Here is an 18,974-nt window from a genome sequence, read left to right as displayed (position 1 = left end):
TGAGTAGTGCTCAGAAAAAAATTGCATTCCAACTTAAAAAACAGTGAAATAAGCTACTTGTTGTACCTTAACTTCTTATAAAGTACCCCAAACGAAAGCCAAAAAGTATCTAAACCCAGCAATATATCTAGAAGGGTACTAAACACAGCTCCGAGGGAATGCCATTTGTGAACGCAGTTGCTGATCGGCTTTAGGCAACCAGACCTATTCTGTCCCAGTGCATGTCACAGTGAACTGCACGTTCTGTACAAATAAACCCACAGTAACACAGAAACGATCCATAGCGTTGTCAGCACTCGCGCGCTGAGGAGGTAGGTGCCCTAGAAACACTGTAGAGAGATTGATTATTCCAATCTTTTAAAAAAAGTAGCATACGATCTGATTGACCACAGACTCTGTAACAGTTGTTTAATTAGTGATACAAAACTCTGGTCCGGAAAGGTCTGGCATTAACTCATTTCAGAAGCACACCTTTACAGTTTGTATAACACCCTTGTAACTATACTTTTAAGCAACAGCTACTGAGAGATAGACAAAAATGCATTGTGCATTATGCTGTATACAAAAAGGAGACAAAACTATCCTTTTCCCCCCCAAGCCATGGTGGGAAGTATTGCTGACCTTGTCCTTAAAAACCTGCAGGATTGTTTATTCATCAGTATATCATTATTACACTGGTAAGAAATTCTGTATAACATCTGCATATATCGAAGATTTTTTAAAAAATCTGATATGATTTTAGATCCGCATGACCAGTCACGTGACCTGCTTGAGGTTGATTAGCACCTTTCAATACATATATATTTTTATATATAATAGATCTTTTTAAAAAACTTCTAACGATGAGCTCATACAGGAGCATGAGCGTGCTGTAACGAGATGACAGATAAAGATGGGGTTGGATGACTTTTTTTTTTTTTTTGCAGCAGAATGATTCAGTTTGTGCTCAGTTTCCCTATAAGGGCAAGAAAAAAAACCAACACAACTCGGATCAGGTAGCCACTTGTTCACAGTTTCCACTTGAAGACTAATGCATTTAAAAGTGGTCCCCAAGTAGAAACAAGACAACAGTATCATCCAAAATAGCCTCTGTATAAACATCTATTCATTTTTGCAGCTTCTGGCTGGCCTCTCTTGGCTCCTGAAATTTCAGGCCCTCTGCTTATAAATTAAGGCATCACAACTGAAAATGTTAATATTTGGACATCAAATGCTGTGGATGAAGGAATACCAAAGACCTTCTACAAGCACCTCCGTGGGAATTAAGTGGCAAAGCTAACCTCACGTAAGGGACGAGCACAGTTTATCCATTTCTGGTTTTGAAACCCTACTGAAACGCTTTTACAATTAGTCTGATTTTTTTTTAAACAACTGGATTTTAATTCATTTTATCTCTTTGACTTTTATACATCTATATATTTACAAACATCCGTTATTCAAAATATCTGGAATTTCTGCTTACTGTGGTTTACTCACTCGTATTAGGAAGGCCTTTTCTAGAATAGACGGCATGTACTGTCCCCTGGAATATGCACTGAGCTACACCAGGTATTCGTGGGCGTTCTGCCGGCCCACGAGCAAGGAGGTAGCTCCTACCGTATAGTGGCCCTGCAAACCTACCACGCATACCTTTTAGTAAAGCCTATTTTTACGGCAGGAAAAAGTTCCAATCAGTTTTCTTTCTTCGACTGTGTGGAGGGGTATCAGAATTATTACACAGTACTTAGAGCTGTCAAGTACTACTCCTGTAATAGATGAAAACATGTAAAATTATGGCATACTTCTCCTGTGCTCTTTCACAAGTCGTCTTTTTTTTTAAACAATAGTTAACTTTATCTAACTATTCATGACTTGATAAAACTCAACAAGTTCAAAAGCAGAACAAAAAAGGGATTTTTATTTTCCAAAATAGGTTTGCTATAAAAAAAAAACAACACCTCACTTTAAAAAAAAAATCCCCAAAAACCTGACGCCAGAGCAGACTCAATATGGTTTGCTAGAATGTCTGGCGTATTTGCTATATTTTTTTCTATGAATTTTATATATAAGCATATAGTTATGTCATAGTCAAAGGCACTAAAATCTAAATCCATTTTCTTCCTAATATGACATCTGCTATTCACCAACCTGGTTTTGAGAACAAATGTCACTCCTAATTTGAGATCATCAGAAAGGCATCCTCTCGTTACAAATGTGTTATTACGACTAGTCGTGACGGGGCTGGACTGCTCTCGAGTCCCAGCACAGAGTGGGAGAGGAAGGTCCGTGGTAGCCTACTGCATGATGTCATGCCCTGTCAATTAGGCCACTTGATCTGAGAATGCTGCCGTGTTGACATCACCTCTCATTGTACGTGTAATCGCTTCTCTTCATCCAAAAAAGCATTTGGATGTCAGCCTTGAGATGTTGGCTGGATGTGCTGGGTCTGAAGATCATGTATTTAGCTACATGAAATCTTTCGGGGGGGGGGAGGGGCAGGGGGGACGAGATCTTGTACACACAACATTATTAAGAACGTTATGAAAATGCAATTCATTGTCTAATATAATACCTGAATCTGATATGTTTCATTCCCTGTCACACCTATTAATGCAAATCCATGAATGCCTTTTTGCTAAGCAAAGCATCCCTACCTGTAATCCTTAAACTCTTCCTTCCATCCACAGTCACAGAAAGCCTTGATTGATATAATTCAATGTTAATGAAGTAGAAATTTTAAATTTCATAAAAAACCCAAGGGCTATATATGCTGCAAAAAAATCTGCAGTGACTCAATAATAAAAAAAGTATGGGATCTTTGTAGTAATGCAGTTTTCCCTCCCGTTGCCATGATGAGCTTAACCACCTAAGCAGCCTCAACATGGCAACGGAAACTATCATCATAAAATGGTACAGTAATAGAGATAGCTAGACCAAGAAGGGGCAGGGTCTCCTGGGAAGAGGTCTGCAGAGAGGTCCAGTGACTGGTCATGCGGCTCAGTGTCAGGAATAATGGTTGTATGGCGGAAGGGGGTGCCCAATACCATTTTGGAAGTGATGGTGCTGACGATGGGCAAGGTACTCTGTGTAGCTCATCGTCATCTTCTCACTACGGTACCTAGAAAAAAGCAAAGAAGCCGATTCAAGGACGGTTACCAGGAAGCTCTACGTAGCACTAAAAGTACTGCACCAGCAGTGTGTTTAACGATAACGGCTCTGTACTTCTGATGACTAATTTCAGTTGCACAAGGGCAGAGAGGCAGCCGCCATGGCTGCCAGGGTCATTCTTGAATCACATGACAAGTAAGTACCGATGAAAAATATTTTAAGCAAACAGAACTGTTAAAACTTGTTGCCTACTATGTTGCTCAAAGTAGAGGGAACAGAAACTCATGATGATTTACTGAGAATGTCTGTATCGTCAGCCAACTCTTTACATAAAACCTAGGAGAAAAACTGTAAACGACCACTACAGATTTTCGGGCTGCTTTTAAACAATCGGGATCAATTGTCTGCCAAATTCTGCTTTTAAGATAATCCCAGCTACAGTCAATGGAGTTACGTTATTTTTAGACTAGAATCATAAAATATCTCATGTTGGAAGGGACCCATAAGGATCACCGAGTCCAACTACCTGAAACTAAACCATATGACTTAGAGCATTGTCCAGACACTCCTGGAACTCCGACAGGCTTGGTGCCCTGACTGCTTCCCTGGGGAGCCTGTTCCAGTGACCAACCACCCTCCCAGTGAAGAGCCTTTTCCTAATGTCTAATCTGAACTTTCTATTTCCTCGTGTCCTACTGCTGGTCACCAGAGAGAGATCAGCACCTCCCCCTCCGCTGCCCCCCTTGAGGAAGGTGTAGACTGCGATGAGGTCACCCCTCAGCAATGAGGTCACCCCTCAGCAATGAGGTCACCCCTCAGCCTTCTCTTCTCCCAGCTGAACAAACCAAGTGACCTTAGCTGCTCGTCATTAAGTCTTGCCCTCGAGGCCTTTTGGCATCATAGTCACCCTCCTCTGGACACACTCTCACACAGTGCAGGGCAGAGTGGGACAATCACCTCCCTTGACCGGCTAGCAACGCTGTGCTTGATGCACCCCAGGGCACGCTTCGCCCTTTGGGCTGCCAGGGCGCACTGTTGACTCGTTCAACTTGCCATCAACCCCAACCCCCAGATCTCTTTCCACAGGGCCTCTCCAGCCCCTCGTCCCCCAATTTGTATGCATAACCAGGATTACCTCGTCCCAGGTGAAGAATCCTGCACTTGCTCTTAGTAATTTGACACGGTTGGTGACTGCCCAGCTCTCCAGTCTATCCAGATCTCTCTGTAAGGCCTCTCTGCCCTCAAGGGAGTCCACAGCTCCTCCTAGTTTAGTATCATCATCAAACTTCGTGTACATTTGACTCCTGCGTCCACGTCATTTATAAAAACATTAACGAGCACGAAAATTGAGCCCTGGAGAATCTCACCGGTGACTGGCCGCCAGCCTGAGGTAACCTCATTCACTACAACTCTTTGAGCCCGACCCGCCGGCCAATTGCTCACACAACCTATTATGGACCTGTCCAGCTGTGTGCTGGACATTTTGTCCAGAAGGATACTGGGAGAGACAGTATCAAAAGCATTGCTAAAATCAAGAAAACCCACATCTACTGCCTTCCCTTGGTCAACTAAATGGGTGACCTTGACATAAAAGGAAATGAAGTTGGTTAAGCAGGACTTCCCCTCATGAACCCGTGCTGGCTATGATCAATGACTGTGCTGTCTCTCAAGTGTTTTTCAATAGCTCCCAGAATAACCTTCTCTGTAATTTTGCCAGGCTCTGAAGTGAGACTGACAGGCCTGTAATGACCAGGGTCTTCCTTCTTACCCTTCTTGAAAAATGAGGCAACGTGTGCCACCTCCTGACACTGCTGAAAAATCATGGAGAGGTCCCACAGTAGCACTGGCCGGCTGTATGTAACTAAGAGCAGAATGCAGGCCCCGACAACAACTATTTTGGATATCCTTGCATCAGTATTGACAACAAGGAACATACTGCCACATTTACACTTATCTGCAGAAGCGTAAAATCTACACAAAACCACCACTATTCCACATTTCCACAAATTTCACTTAGAGACCTTGCACGAGCGGTCCGACAGATGAGATTTGGTGAGTCCAGTACGGTGATTTAAAATATTACCACTTCTCTCTCTCATATTTTTCTCCTGGAGTCACTCTGGTTGTTCTCTCCTCTCTTAGGTCTGGAAAAACCCACAACAGATGGCTCAACCACTCGCACTTACAACCCAACACAAAAGTCTGAACTACCGTGGAGCTGCCAACTGCGGCGATTAAGGTGGCAAACACATTTGCTTGTGTGGCCTCTTTGCCAGAGGAGCAGAGCAGAACATCTTACACTTGCAGCTTTTTGCTTCGGTGGGTGCGTTTCAGAGCACCAAAGGTCCCCAGGCTTGCTTGATACAACAGTGGTAATGATGTATAATTAAACAAACGGCCGCCGGTCCTTGCTGAGAGAGGAGCCGCAGGTCTTCTGGAATTGCTGCGAATGGTATGCGGCGCTCTGCGCTTGACTGTGCGCTTGGTCTGTGCGAGAAATCCCCTGCCACTATGAAAGGAAACCATACGCTCGGCAGTTAATGGTGGGCCAAAGCAGGCCAAAGGCAGCCTGACCAGAATCGCATCTGCTCGTTTAAGCAGATGGCAGAGAAAATGTGGTTACTGTCCCTAGGCATTCTAGACCCCTAGAATTGGTACACGTCTTCCAGCTCCGCTGTTTTTCAGTTCTCTTCTTCACAACATGGCCAGAACCACTGGGTGTTAGCTTCAAGTGAAGACGGTTAGCAGTAGACTGCTTTTGATCAGCTCAAAGCTTTATTCACGCACAGGGCATTTACTTTAATTCCGAGACTTGAAAAACAAGGTAAAAGCACTTATTCCACTTTTCCAATAGATGTTTTACTGTATGACAAGAAGTTATTGAAATGAGGCTCTAAAAAAGGCTGTCTGATGCTGGGAAGTGGTTACTATTTTAATACCACTATTTATAATATGTCAGCAGAAGCTGAGTTTTTAAGCAAGTAAAACAGACAGACACAAAAAAATTCTTCCAAACATTAAAAACTATGCTTTGTTTATTCCACTTTCAGGCCAGTGATTTTCCAAGCAGTTTGCATGTTGTGAACTTTAACTAAACATGGGGGCTTTGGTGGGGGTGATAGTGGGGACAGGGTTTGGTTTATCTGTTTGTTTGTTTTCCTCTACGCTCACATGCCACTGCTCCAAGCAAAATCATGTAGCTGGAAGAAAATGTGTGCTATACGGAATTTTTGTTCCTTGGAAACATATATTCCTTATTTACTGAGGTGTACAGAAATCGTCGTTTAAGAACTACAGCACTGTTACTCTTGCCCTCCTCTATCTCCATATATTCTTTTTGAACAGAAGATAACAAAGTGTACAGCTGAAATAAATTAAAAGGAGATTGGGATTCTGCATTTGGAAATGTGGACGGATTCTGTAAATCCTTCCTCCCTAATTTAACCTTCAGAATAGCGCGTTTTCCCCAGTCACAGCTACTCTACAGTAATCAGGTTCCTACAAGAATCCAGAATTCTGAACAGCCATTGAGACACAAAGTGTTTATTCTTCATCCACAAGATAACTGAACAAGTAATCCTCTAATACTAAAATATTTCTTTTTCTAAGAAATGCTTTGCTTTCTCTCTGGCCTAAGCTTAAACTGCTGCTAAGTAAGAGCAAGATTTGTAGATGAAGATGACAAATGTGGAAGGTGAAAAGAACCGGTCTCAGGTCTTTGTCCTATACGAGCGCATAAGCAATCAGGAGAATCCGAGTACTTTCCAACGTCTGAAATGAAAGGATTGGGGTTTTATTATGGACAAGGAAGTCGAGTCTGTCTTACACCTAGCTGCACTGAGAAGGAAAGAATTTCCAAAGAAATCAGGACACAGGAAGAAGACTAATAGAGACAACATTTTTAGAACTAATCTCGTGACCCTGTGAGTCCCTGATAGTTGATAAAGACAGGAAGGATAACAGTTTTGGACAAAGGATTCTAACTTTGTTATTTGTATTAATAGTATGTCAGCTGTGGCCTCCCTGAAGAGGATTAACAGCCAATACTTCCTTACAATGTAAGATTTAAAAAATCCTTATTTCTCCAAGCATGGAATAGATAACTAAAGTTCAGCAGTCATTTTCATGCTGCAAGCTTATAAAAATGCCGTTTTAGAGGCATTCTTATAGACATTTACTCCTCCCCCCTCCACCATATAACTACAATATTATGAGCAGAATACCTGCTGCTAATTCTAAAATATTCTGGCTCCCACCCACTAAGAAGCCCTCAAGAACGCATTTTATTAAATCAGCAAAATCAAAACACACCAGTGTGTGGGAGTGACAAAGCAGGAAATAAACCACTAAATTTAACCCTTCACCCCAGAGAATGCCCTGGCCCAGTTTAACTAGCACCCTGGCTGCCAGATCAGCCACCTCGTTTGCACACCTAACGCCTGGTAGGATCAGGGAAACCCGTACTCCACAGGAGACAAGAGAGAGCCAACGCTTCCTCTGAGAACTGAACGGGTTACGAGGACCGCGGGGCCTCCGTGGCTTCACAGCAGCAGACCCAGTGCCCCATCTGCTCAAATACAGACTGACAATGGTAAATCATTCTCGCTAACATCAGCCCCTGAAGATCCACTGCAGCCAATGAACAAACTGCAAAAAGCACTGCTAAGATTTTTCAGAGTTCCGAAACAAAAGATGCAGGTGCCCTGATATTTATACGTAGCCTGATATTTAGCCACGGCCTTTTCTGTCTTGCTTAGTGCCACTAACCCCTGCGCGAGGCACAGACGTTCTCCGAAGTCCGTACTGCTATTGCGAAAAGAAAGAAATCATTAATAATATAAACAGGAAAGCTTACTGTTACCATCTGAAATACGCACTTACCAGCAACGAGCACATCACAGTATTACAAAACCAGGATTTATCTGTAGTATCCCATGATGCATACCTGGTTAGCTTTATTGTTTTCCTGAATTCATTAGTAATCGGAGCTTTGTAGCCTCCTTTCCTCAATAAGGAATCTATGGTTTGAATGTGGTCCCATCCTGTTGAATTTTACAGTAGAAAAAATTAGTGAGAAATACAGCCACAAGAATAGATGTTGCAACAATACAGTACAGCATGTTGTGTTACTGGTAACGAAAGTCTCTGCTGAGGTTCTGTATAAAACAGAACATTCTTCCCTACTGAAGAACAGCAGAAGGAAATATGACATACAGGATTTCTTTACACACAGAGTTCGCGTTACAAACAACATATATTTTAATCTCATAGTAGAAATATTTTAAAAGTGGACCCACTATATCCAGGTGTCTTAGATTGGGGGCGAGATACAGAATTAACTTTTCTGAAACGTTCAGGTATGATCATGTATCGCAATCACTTTATACATTATAAATGGCTACGATGGTATGATAAATTAAATGTCTGTATAAAATAAAATTTACAAGAATTATTAGTTGCACGTGCGCAGAGAACTTCAGAGATTAGGCTTCTCAAATATCCCTTAACTTTACAGTGATATGTCTACCTTCAGAACTACTACATTACATTACAGGTGTCTGGGTAACTGGGGAATAAAAAAAGCGCCGGGTTAAAAATACAGATTCATTGCTGTTCTCAATAAAATCTTCATGCTATTCAAAACTCCTATTTATTGATTTAAAAAGCCTAATATTTAAGTAGCTGCTAGACATGTTATTTCCAAAAGAGGCAATCAGATTAGTCACATAGTTACATTAAAAAATAAGAAGAGGAGGAGTAGTTTGGGGTACTTTAAGGAGTCAGACTGCAATGCACGGTCTCCTGAAACTATTTAGAAATTTAAAGACAAACTCCTCCCCCTGCCAATTCCTGAATTTCGAAAAAGCTTGTTAAGTGATCACCAAAGGTCTCTACAAAAACCCACTTCTCTAAGTAGCCAACCTTAGATTGCAGAAGCAAAAAAAAAATTGTCTCGGAAAGCCTCTAAACTTTTAGGTGACTAAATGGAAACAGAATTATCAAGTACAGATGATCCTCTGTAAAGGTTTCCTCCTGTTCCTTAGTAGACCAACTCAAATATAAAAAGGCCAAAACCCACTCGAAAAGCAGCAATGCAAAATGTGAAAGACTGAGACACACTGTCAAGCTTGAAAGAAAAAAACATAGTGAGTAGTCATAGTCAGCTGCTTAGTCCAAAAGATGACTGTTCAACAAAATCTACTATGTTTTTTTTTTTTAATTCACAAACTTAAGTCTGTGCCGCTATTAAAAGGGAGTTTAACAACATTATTTTGGGCACTTATATTGAAAGTAATTCCCTTCCATCCATCAAAAATCCCAGGAAGCCAGTGTTTATAAAAGGAATTAAGTACTGGCACAAAGTACCTAATTGAAAAAAAAAAAAAAAAAAAGCTCGATCGTTGCAAATTTAGAATTAATCAGCTGTTAAGGTAACTGCCCAGACACCCCATCACTTAACACAGCTTTTGCGTGGCACTACTATCACAGCATAACAACTATACGGAAACCGACAGCTTTAACACCTGTAAAGCTGGCTGACAGCACTCTGCCACCCCTCCCTATTTTATTCCCCTACAGCTACACTGCGTTGATGACTGGTTTAACAGACAGCTACAGTTTACTGAATCCCCACGAGGGACTGATACAGGCATGTAATTGGCATTTGATAGAAGAGTCTTCTTACAATTAAATATTGCTCCATCATCTGACATCAGTGCAAGGTCAAATATTGCATTTTAGATTTATACGTATGTTTAAATTCTTCACCAGATCATATGAAATAAAGTGCAACAATGACCTTGCTCCTTTGCAACCTCCGGTAAGTAGGTGGCGGTGCGTTTTGATCCTTTTTCATTGATGAATTCTATTCTAATGCCATGAACACCCACCTGCAAGAAATCGGCAGCTTTATTAGTACATTAAAAGAAAAAAAGATACAAGAGATTTCGAACATGATAAAAGCCCAGATGCGAACCTTTCAGTGGTTAATACCATTTTGCAAAGAGTTTCAAGAGGCGGTACTGAAGTGGAGGGAATCTTTTTGAAAGGTCTTCACCTCGCAGCCTTGTAAAGGGTCAGCGGCAGCACAAACACGGTCCTCAGCTCCCACCACGGAGCTTCATTTCTGGTCTGAAGGAAAGCCAGCTGAGATGCAAAAGTCGTTCTGTCTCTGAGTCTACTCTCTCCCTCTGACACTCTCAGCAATGTCGTTGCTGACAAAATCACCTGGTCACCAGATCTAACCTGCAGGCAACCAAACAGCTGGCCAATCTAACGATGCTTCAATAAAAAGCCGCAATTTTGTTCAAAGGAGCAAACGAACAATGCAAAATTTGTCACACTATGACCTCCAGCTGGAGCCTTCAAAATTTCTACTGCTGTATGGTGAGGGAAAGGAGACACTCCAGAGCATTCAGCTTCAAACTCCTATTTCCATGCTACTATGTAGGCTCATCTGACAAAATGCCAGCACGGAAACCTGACTATACTTATAAAACCTAACTACATTACTAATACCAAGGAGTTAGACGTATATAAAGTTGAAATGTCAATAAAAAGAGGCTAGGCACCTTTGCAGGGCATTGTTTAAGCCCCCCCTGTTCTCAAGGTACAATAACTCTGTGGAGAGTACCAGCGCTTGGCTCAGGGATGCCATAAAAGATATTCCATTGCCAGTAAGTTTTCAGTGGCTTTTGAGTTCTGTCCGTAAACGCAAAGCTTTAGTAGATGGACATTTTTATTTTCATGCCCACATAACCGAGATGTTATTTCCATTTACATCCGAAGTTCCCAACATTGTATGTGGAAATGAGTAGTTTCTGTTTAAAAAGGTATTGCGTTATTTGCTACGGCATTTCTATTTGGACACAAAAATAATTGAAAAATGCTGTTACGGTTTTTCCAGTGACAACCTATTTTACTGTAACTGCGTGACAGTCAAGAAACAAATAAGGAATATTTACAAAGCTCTACCGCTTGTTCAATTAACATATTTGCTTATATTCAGACTTTAATTATCTTTATAATCTTTATATACGATATAAGCACGGGGAACCGGGAGGAAGAGTCTCTCTTGTGGCTGGCCACGGCCTCAACGGTACTTCCCCATGAACCTAACATTTCTTAAAGAGGAAAAATTACTTTGAGACTAACGAATTTAATTCACTGCAAATTTGAACGTGATATTTCATTACCAAACGCTCCTAAATCTAACTTTCATAACACAGATATATAATCACTAGAGAGATCAAATCTGTATACTCAGATGATGTAATTATGAACCCGAAGGACCTGGAAGTAAAATGAAGCAGTGTTAGAAGCTGAAACGAGCCCACCGAGTTTATTCCAAGAACAGCGGAAGTTTTTGCAGCTGATGATTTTGTATCTGTCAATATTCAATTGCCTAAGCTTTAAGATCAAATATTTTTAGGTTTTGCACACCTTCAGTTCCTGCAGAATATTAGATTCTAAATTCTACACAACCGGTTTGCATAATCGTGATCACGTAGTATTTAGGAGAGACTAACCAGAGGCAGGAGTGAGCAATTAAGTCTGATGCACCATTCAGGCAGCGGGGATTGCACTGCACTGGATGTTTCCCATTAACCCTTTTAACGGACCTTCAGGCCCGTAGAAGAAAAAGAAGTAGAGCAAAATGAATAAGGCAACGCAGCTGCACCCACAATTCCTCCGGTTGGGAGAATTTCACAGCATTCTGCGAAGCGTGAACTCCAACTGCGTAGCTAAGCAGGACTCTTAGTCCAGTACAAATGGCTTTCTATTGTTTAGCTCCAGTTGAACAAAACCAGGCCTGAGTTAAGCAAATGGAAGCCACGCACAAGCAAAACGAGAGTGATCCGCGCTAAGATGGGCACGGCCACAGTCAGGAATTTGTTTTGACTTCCTCGGGAGACCAACGTTCCTGCACTGATGAAAACTTCTGTGAAATCTCCCCAAATATTCCTCTCTATGATGGGAGGGAAGGGCTGGGTACACCTTTGGGAGGCGTTAACTGGACAGTAACTGGTTTGTCTGCCGGGCTGAGCACAGAACTGTACACAAAGCCCATGCCACACTCCTAAAAATACTGGTAGGCTACGGGCAAGTTTTTGTGGAGTAACACCACCTGTCTGCGCTGTTCAGAAAAACAAACCAAACCAACAGTCCTCTTCTGCGGATGGAGTTTAAGTTCTGTCTCGTCTATTACCATTTATTAGGGAAATGACTGCACACAGGTCCTCCTGAGCCGCAAAGAGACCCCACAATTGCCCTATCAGCCTCCCGAAAGGACAGGAATCTATTTAGGCTGTCGCTATTGGGAGAGAAAACAGAGAGAAGGAGAGAGACTGAGAAAGGCACCAAACCGATCTCCTCCAATAGAAATTTTTCTAGAGGGCTTCAGAGCATGAAATACTAATGTGTATCCGGTACTTGTGGACATAAACTTTTTGGCCCACCGTATAAGTGGCCAGTGGCTACCTAAAACTAGGTCCAGTGACAATATTAATGAAAAAACACAGACCTTTCGCTAAATCTCAGGATTGCATTAGACTACATTTTTTCATTTTACTTCTGAAGTGACCTCAACAGAACTTCAGACTTTGTTGTGTAGTTACACACATTCATATTCATTTATATGCATTGTTTTTTTAATGAATCATTCATTTACAAACACCTTGGGACAGGGGGAAACACGCACACACCACTTCTATTGCTTGGCCAGGCGCTTCTGGCACTGCCTAGAGTATTGCCCGTAGTATGTCTCTCTCGGTTGGGCTAAGAAAAAATCGTTCCAAAACCCACCCCGAAACCAAACTTCAGGCAACTCTCACGATGGACTGTTCTGACAAGAAGTTCCAAACACAGCTGACGAATCTGTTCCTCCTGCACTGACGCTGCAACCATACGGAGAGGAAGAAATAACACTATTCTCGTTAGACAATCAGCGTGGAATTTGGAGAAGCGTGTAAAACATCAAGCCTTGTTGAAATTTAAGCTCCTAGTCCACTGTGGAGTAAATTATCACTCTGTTCAGTTTTATCTACTGCACTGAAATCTGTAAGAGATTTGCATGCAATTACCACTAATTAGTATCAGATGAATTAATTGGTTTGTTGTTTTTTTTTTTTTTTCAGATCGGGCTGTTCTGGGTTATGGCTAATCCTTCTACTGACTGATGGGTTTGTCAGCTCAACCTTTGAACAGCGGCAAGCTATAAACTTTTTCAAACAAAAAAGTTGGCTATAACTGGTATAGCCACACACCACGGTAACCTTCCCCTTTATTCACCTAACTACTACTGTGGAAATAGCCGTACACAATCTTGTCTGGAAATGGAACACTTCAGATTAAGCGACTATTGCTACTTAGGAGAAGCTGACCCCGCTTTTTCTCAGCTGAATTCTACAGCTTTTTAGCCGCACGTTTGTAGCAAACAGACCGGCTTCTTTCCGATCATCTTTAGCGGGGCTTAAATATTACATTCTGCTTTAACAATGGGGGCAAAAGACTACTCGGGAGATATGCTCCCCGCTTCATGACAGGCATTCTTTTTTTAACGAATCATTTATTTACATACATGGAATCCCTGAGTGTCGTCCAAAGAGAATAAAATATTCAGATCAAGACTCTTTCTTCTCTGTTCTAAGGAATATAAGCTGCAAGAGCTATAAGAGTTATAAGTGCAGGAAAGAAAGAACTTCCACAGCTCCTAAACGTACTAACTTTGTCAACAATGAAAAGCCACCCTTCAGTCAACATTATTGGCTACAGCTATTTAAGCTAATATTTAAACCAGTGCACACAGGCTAAAGGCCTCTTGTATCAACACCGCGAGCGTGTACAATTCTGCAGATTTGACTTTACCGAAGAACAGCAACTTCAGGGCAAAGATCTCTTTCAAGGTATTTTAAGGAAGAGCCACTGGTCAATTCTAGTTATTTATTACCCTGTTGGAATGACAATATTGTTTTCCAGAAAGTTTCTTATTATAATTACATACAATCACAATGTTTTATGATGTTTTATTAAAAAAATGGGGAGAGGGTCTGAATTAGCAAGACAGGCTCCACCTTTGAGCAAAACCCACCACAGATTCTTAATTAAACTAATGAGAAAATAAATTTAAAAGGTGTTCATTTGCTATAACACGAAACAGGGACCGAGTAGAGGCACTTTGCTTTTCTCTTCTGTATGTCTAGCAGGCAGGGGATACATGAAACCATTTGCCGATGTAACGTACCTTGCAGCCGTACCCTCTCAAGGAGGCAGAGCCCGTAGCACGGAAGCTGGAACTGCAACACACCATCACACCTTACATCTGCCATTTCTGGGATCTGAACCCACTCACAGGATCTTCTGAGTTTCCCCAAATTGCCGACTTACAAGCTTCACAAACCAAACGAAGCCATCATACTTCACAGCAATCTATTCAAACCCTTCCACGTTCCTTCTTTTGTGGTGCTGCTAACTACACGCACGCTGCCAGCGCAAGGCGAGACGCGATGCCGCTGTATCTGCGTTAAGAATCAACAGCAAAACGGGAGGCACCCTGAGGCAGGAATTCAGATTTGTGCAGGAAAGAAAAGACCTGGTCGAAGGACAGATCAAAAAGATAAGCTGAAGGAGAATGGAAATACGGATAAAGCTGAGTTTATGCGGGGAAGGAATGACTGCTATCGATAGCAAATGTGTTTAAAAATAACTGCTCTTTATGACTTGTCTCCTGAGTAGTCCTTTGATATCTGATCTTTTATTAAAGAGCAGTACTATCAAAAAAAGAAACGTATCTTAGAGCTTCTCGTGCTGCCCATTTCTCTGAGCCAGAAAGGCTGTGAAACTCCACCCCAGCAGCAACTGGACCACAGCAGTATGTCGTGGTTTCGGGCCAGCAGAAGCGAAGAACCAGTTCACCCACTCCCAGTGTTCGTTCCAAAGCCCTACACCTGTTCAGCTGCTGAAGTGCACTGCAACTCCCATCCAGTCACATGGAGGTAAGAACGCTAAGTTATATTTTAGGACACATCCTCATCAACTATGGCACTGAAGCGGTCCTTTAAAGGTTTGTACTCTCTCCAAGTTACTTTTATAAAAGGTGAAAATGGCAGCAATTTGAAAAATCGTATGGCAGCTCAAAGCAGTCAATTCACTCCTTTCTCCTGTTTACTTGGTTGAAGTTTCTGCTGCGAAAGGATCTCGCGTTGCTTTGTACAACTGAAATATGAATTTAGTTAGTTTGGGAAGAGAATTCATCAGTCGGAGAAAAGAACATCTAGCACTCTGCTTCAGGATACAGGAGGCTCTCCTGAGCCGCGTCTTCAAATGATCTTGTCTGTACGCCGCCAGCACGCTGCGAGTTGTCTGAACTGCCAATTTGGAAATATTGTGACCTCTGTCAGCAAATTGCTGAATTAGCTCCCACAAGATTGGCAGTAGCATACCTACAGAGGTCAGGTCTCCTAACCAGGCTGATGTTTTTCAGGATGATCTTAGCGCTACATGGGATGAAAGATGCAGAATCTCTCTTTACGTCATACTCTAGACATCCTGAAATGTCTTTTTGCCATTAATATCGCCTAACTGCAGCTCCCTTAAAAGAAACCTGCATGACAGACGCTACCTCACTGACACGGGCACAAACAGAGATGAATCATTCTTTTAGGGACTAACAATTACAGATTTTATCTTTCTTATATTTATACACACACACACACCCCTTTTTGCATGGAAAGGTTGTGGATCATCCACAACTATATATGACACAACCACTTGAGAAGCACGTTTAACTTACAGGAAAAAAGAAAAAAAAAGAATCATGGAACCTACTTTGTGACCATTTCTTAGAATGCCTGGGAACTGGCTACAGGTTTTAAAACTTATCATTAAAAATCTTTACATGAAATAGGAAAGAGCAACTATACAAATGGATAAACACAAGGACTATTATATTTTTGACTCCTCCATTCTTCCCTCCTAAGTCAGGGCTTTCCAATAAGAATTGTGGGAATCCATAAAATCAATCAGAACGGAGCAAGACTACAGTTCTGCATTAAGCTGTTCACACTGCTGTTAAAATCCTTGCAAGGATTCTGCAACAGGATATAGAAAGGACACAGGAAGTAAAAGCCTCCTTTGCTTCATACAAGTACTGAAGTTATGAATCAGAAGTCTCCCAAGGAACAAAGTCAAAACCCGTCTTTCCACGGGAGAGTGGATTTTTGAACTCCGGCTTTGATTTCAGCTCCTCTTTAAGGATGAATATTTTGGTCATCTTAGACGTTTATTATTGAGAGAATAAAGCAGCATCTAATAATATTTATAGACTACCACATGGAGAGACCTAAATGCTATTTCATTATGCACTTCACACTTTTAAAGACACATTTTCTGACTGTATTAAGAGTCTGGTTTTTAATAAATTATAATAAAAGAAATTAAATTGAAAAAGTCATTATGGTTACTGCCAGAAGTCAACCCAGTAAAGCAGAATTCTACCACTTTTAATTTTGACTTCTAGCTTGGTTTAGTATTAACAGTCACTCAGTTTTGATTACTTGAAAACATTGTTTAAAGTACTCTAAGGGCTCAATGACATGACAAACTACTTCTCTGAGAAAAGCTCCTTGTTGAGAATGTGCACACAGTTTCAGCTAAGATTTATGTTTTGGTCTGACATTACATAAAAAATGATTAATTCTGTTTACGGTGAAAATTCTCATAAATCCCAAAGGGAACTTCCATCTATCTCATTCAGAATTACATTTCAGAAGGTAAGAAGCCCTTGTCATTATGAGTTGAACAGCAAACACATTTTTGTTAGTTTTTCAGCTACTGTAAAATTCACAATGCTGAGGTTACTGCTGGATACCACCGTTCTGATCCAGTACGGCCCCCTACCATTTTAACAACTAATGACGTTTCTACTCAATACACATTTGTTATGTGTGAGTACAACAGAAAGCCTCTTTTTCTCTTAAGGACTCTTAAATATTTAGTAGGGCTACGTCTTTATTAAAAGGAAATACTGTAACTTGTGTGGTGTCTCTGGCATTATAACATGTCCACCATCATATATGACAATTTCAATTTTTTTTTTTATGTCTACTCAAATATAGACTCAAAGAGCAACACAACGGTCATACTGACTGAGATGAGAAGTTCACCTTAAGTCAAGTAACTTGTTTTTCGCGAGTGTCTAAGACCAAATAATTTGGGGACAAAGCAGAAGAATACAGACCAACATTTCCTTCAGCATACCTTCCCAGAAATAACTCTAAAAGCAGCATTTGCTCCTTAATCTCTTTTATGCTGCTGTTCCAAGAGAATGCATGCAGACTTCCTAGAACCTAACAATTAAAACAGATTCAGCTCCATGCATAAGGAGCAAAGAAAAACGAGAGCAATGATTTACTTGACCTCATTGTATAAGGGCTTTGCAGGGACTGTGCAGGCCACTCGCTCTGAAAGCAAAGGAGGTTTGGGGAAAGATAAATGGCTCACACCTTCAAGCTAAATAAGGCAGCTTGTTTTGGGCTTGCAGTTTTTTGCAGTGCCTGTTTCCAGAAGCATACATCAGATTATTAACTTACATATCGGAGTATCTTCTTTCCATGGACTGATCTACCGTGTTTCTGTAGTTACCTCTGCTGCAAAAGAGGTCTCGGGACACCATCGCTCAGACAGGACTTTGCTTGCTGGAGCCTTAGACATAACCGCAGACCACTCTTACTTTGAGTGCGTAACTGGGCACGAATGCAACTTTATTCCATTTTCATGGCTCAGACTTTCAAGGTGATGACAGTTCTACCAAAAGGATCTTTGGAATCTGCGCACAAACCAATGTGTATAGAGTGCAAAACAGTGATAACTATGCTAAATAGATGCAGATAATTTAAGCGGTATGACTTCTGCTATAGATGTTCACGGCATCAAAGTACTGTTCCTAAGAGATATCTGACATCCTTACCTCCCAGTCCATGTAGTCACATACATCTTCAAAGTTAGTGAGTAGAGACACTGAGCAGAAAAGCCGTGGCAGCTCATCCCTCGTCATTGGGGGGAAACGACTATCTTTAAGGGCACTGTTGAAGACAAAACAGAATTTCAAAGGATTTTGGGGGGATATATATATATTTTTTTAAGTTCAAGGATCTAATGAATCAACTGAAAAGTATAAAGGACAAAAAAAAAATCCTGATGAAATGATGACCGGTTTGATAATCCAGTTGCCAGTGTAACACACTGACCAACATTCCCAACCTTTTCTTTAGACATTTGGTTCCGTTCTTGGCTGGCCAGTCAGGTGGTGCTCTCAGGGTCATTCCTTCCTGAGCTGATTTTGCCACTATAACAACCGTGCTAATGAAGCAGCAGAAAGTTTTTGGAAGAAATTACAAAAGCAATAGCTCTTCTACCTGTTATTTAGCAAATCCCTTCCAAAAAGGCTTAAACTACACAACATAACGTAGAGGGGCAAATTCTATAGCCTGCAATCATCAAACGTAGTACAGTAATCAAACTATAGAACTTAATTATGCAGTGAAAAAAAAAATCCAAACAAGCAGAATATTCTCCAAAAACAACTACTCCTCATGCTTACGGGCAAAGGTGAATATAAATAGGTAAAACCATCCAAGGGCTCTACAGACCTGTAAACCTACAGGACTTGAAGATGTTCTGCAAAGCAGAGGTAATAATTAGTAACAGGGAAGCTTACAAACAGCTAAGCTAATCCTCAGGCTAACACACCACTCTATAGACAAACACACACCTAATGGGGGAAAACTCAACAGAGAGAGGAGCTATCCGGGCGCATTCCAGCACGGTTTGAAAAACAAAGCAGTTAACAGACAGTAAGCAGTACCACCAGTAAGAACGTTTTTAAAAGC

The 18,974-nt window shown here is 41.2% G+C and overlaps 1 protein-coding gene across 1 annotated transcript in view; it reads right to left on the bottom strand.

Moving 5' to 3' along the window:
- Positions 1 to 2,898: 2,898 nt before the first annotated feature.
- AMMECR1 (AMMECR nuclear protein 1) overlaps positions 2,899 to 18,974 on the bottom strand; it is a gene marked incomplete at its 5' end in the record, with an annotated part of 106,006 nt that continues 89,930 nt past the window's right edge. The window contains 4 exons of the mRNA XM_082488015.1: positions 2,899 to 3,097; positions 8,033 to 8,129; positions 9,887 to 9,977; positions 18,053 to 18,167. Coding sequence (XP_082344141.1) covers positions 2,983 to 3,097; positions 8,033 to 8,129; positions 9,887 to 9,977; positions 18,053 to 18,167 — 418 coding nt within the window. The 3' untranslated portion in view covers positions 2,899 to 2,982. The remainder of the gene's footprint in view (positions 3,098 to 8,032; positions 8,130 to 9,886; positions 9,978 to 18,052; positions 18,168 to 18,974) is intronic.

The sequence above is a fragment of the Vanellus vanellus genome, assembly GCF_965231255.1.
Source record: "Vanellus vanellus genome assembly, chromosome: 10".
Lineage (NCBI taxonomy): Eukaryota > Metazoa > Chordata > Aves > Charadriiformes > Charadriidae > Vanellus > Vanellus vanellus.
The sequence above is the reverse complement of the archived record's forward strand: the minus strand, read 5'-3'. Positions and strand labels throughout refer to the sequence as shown.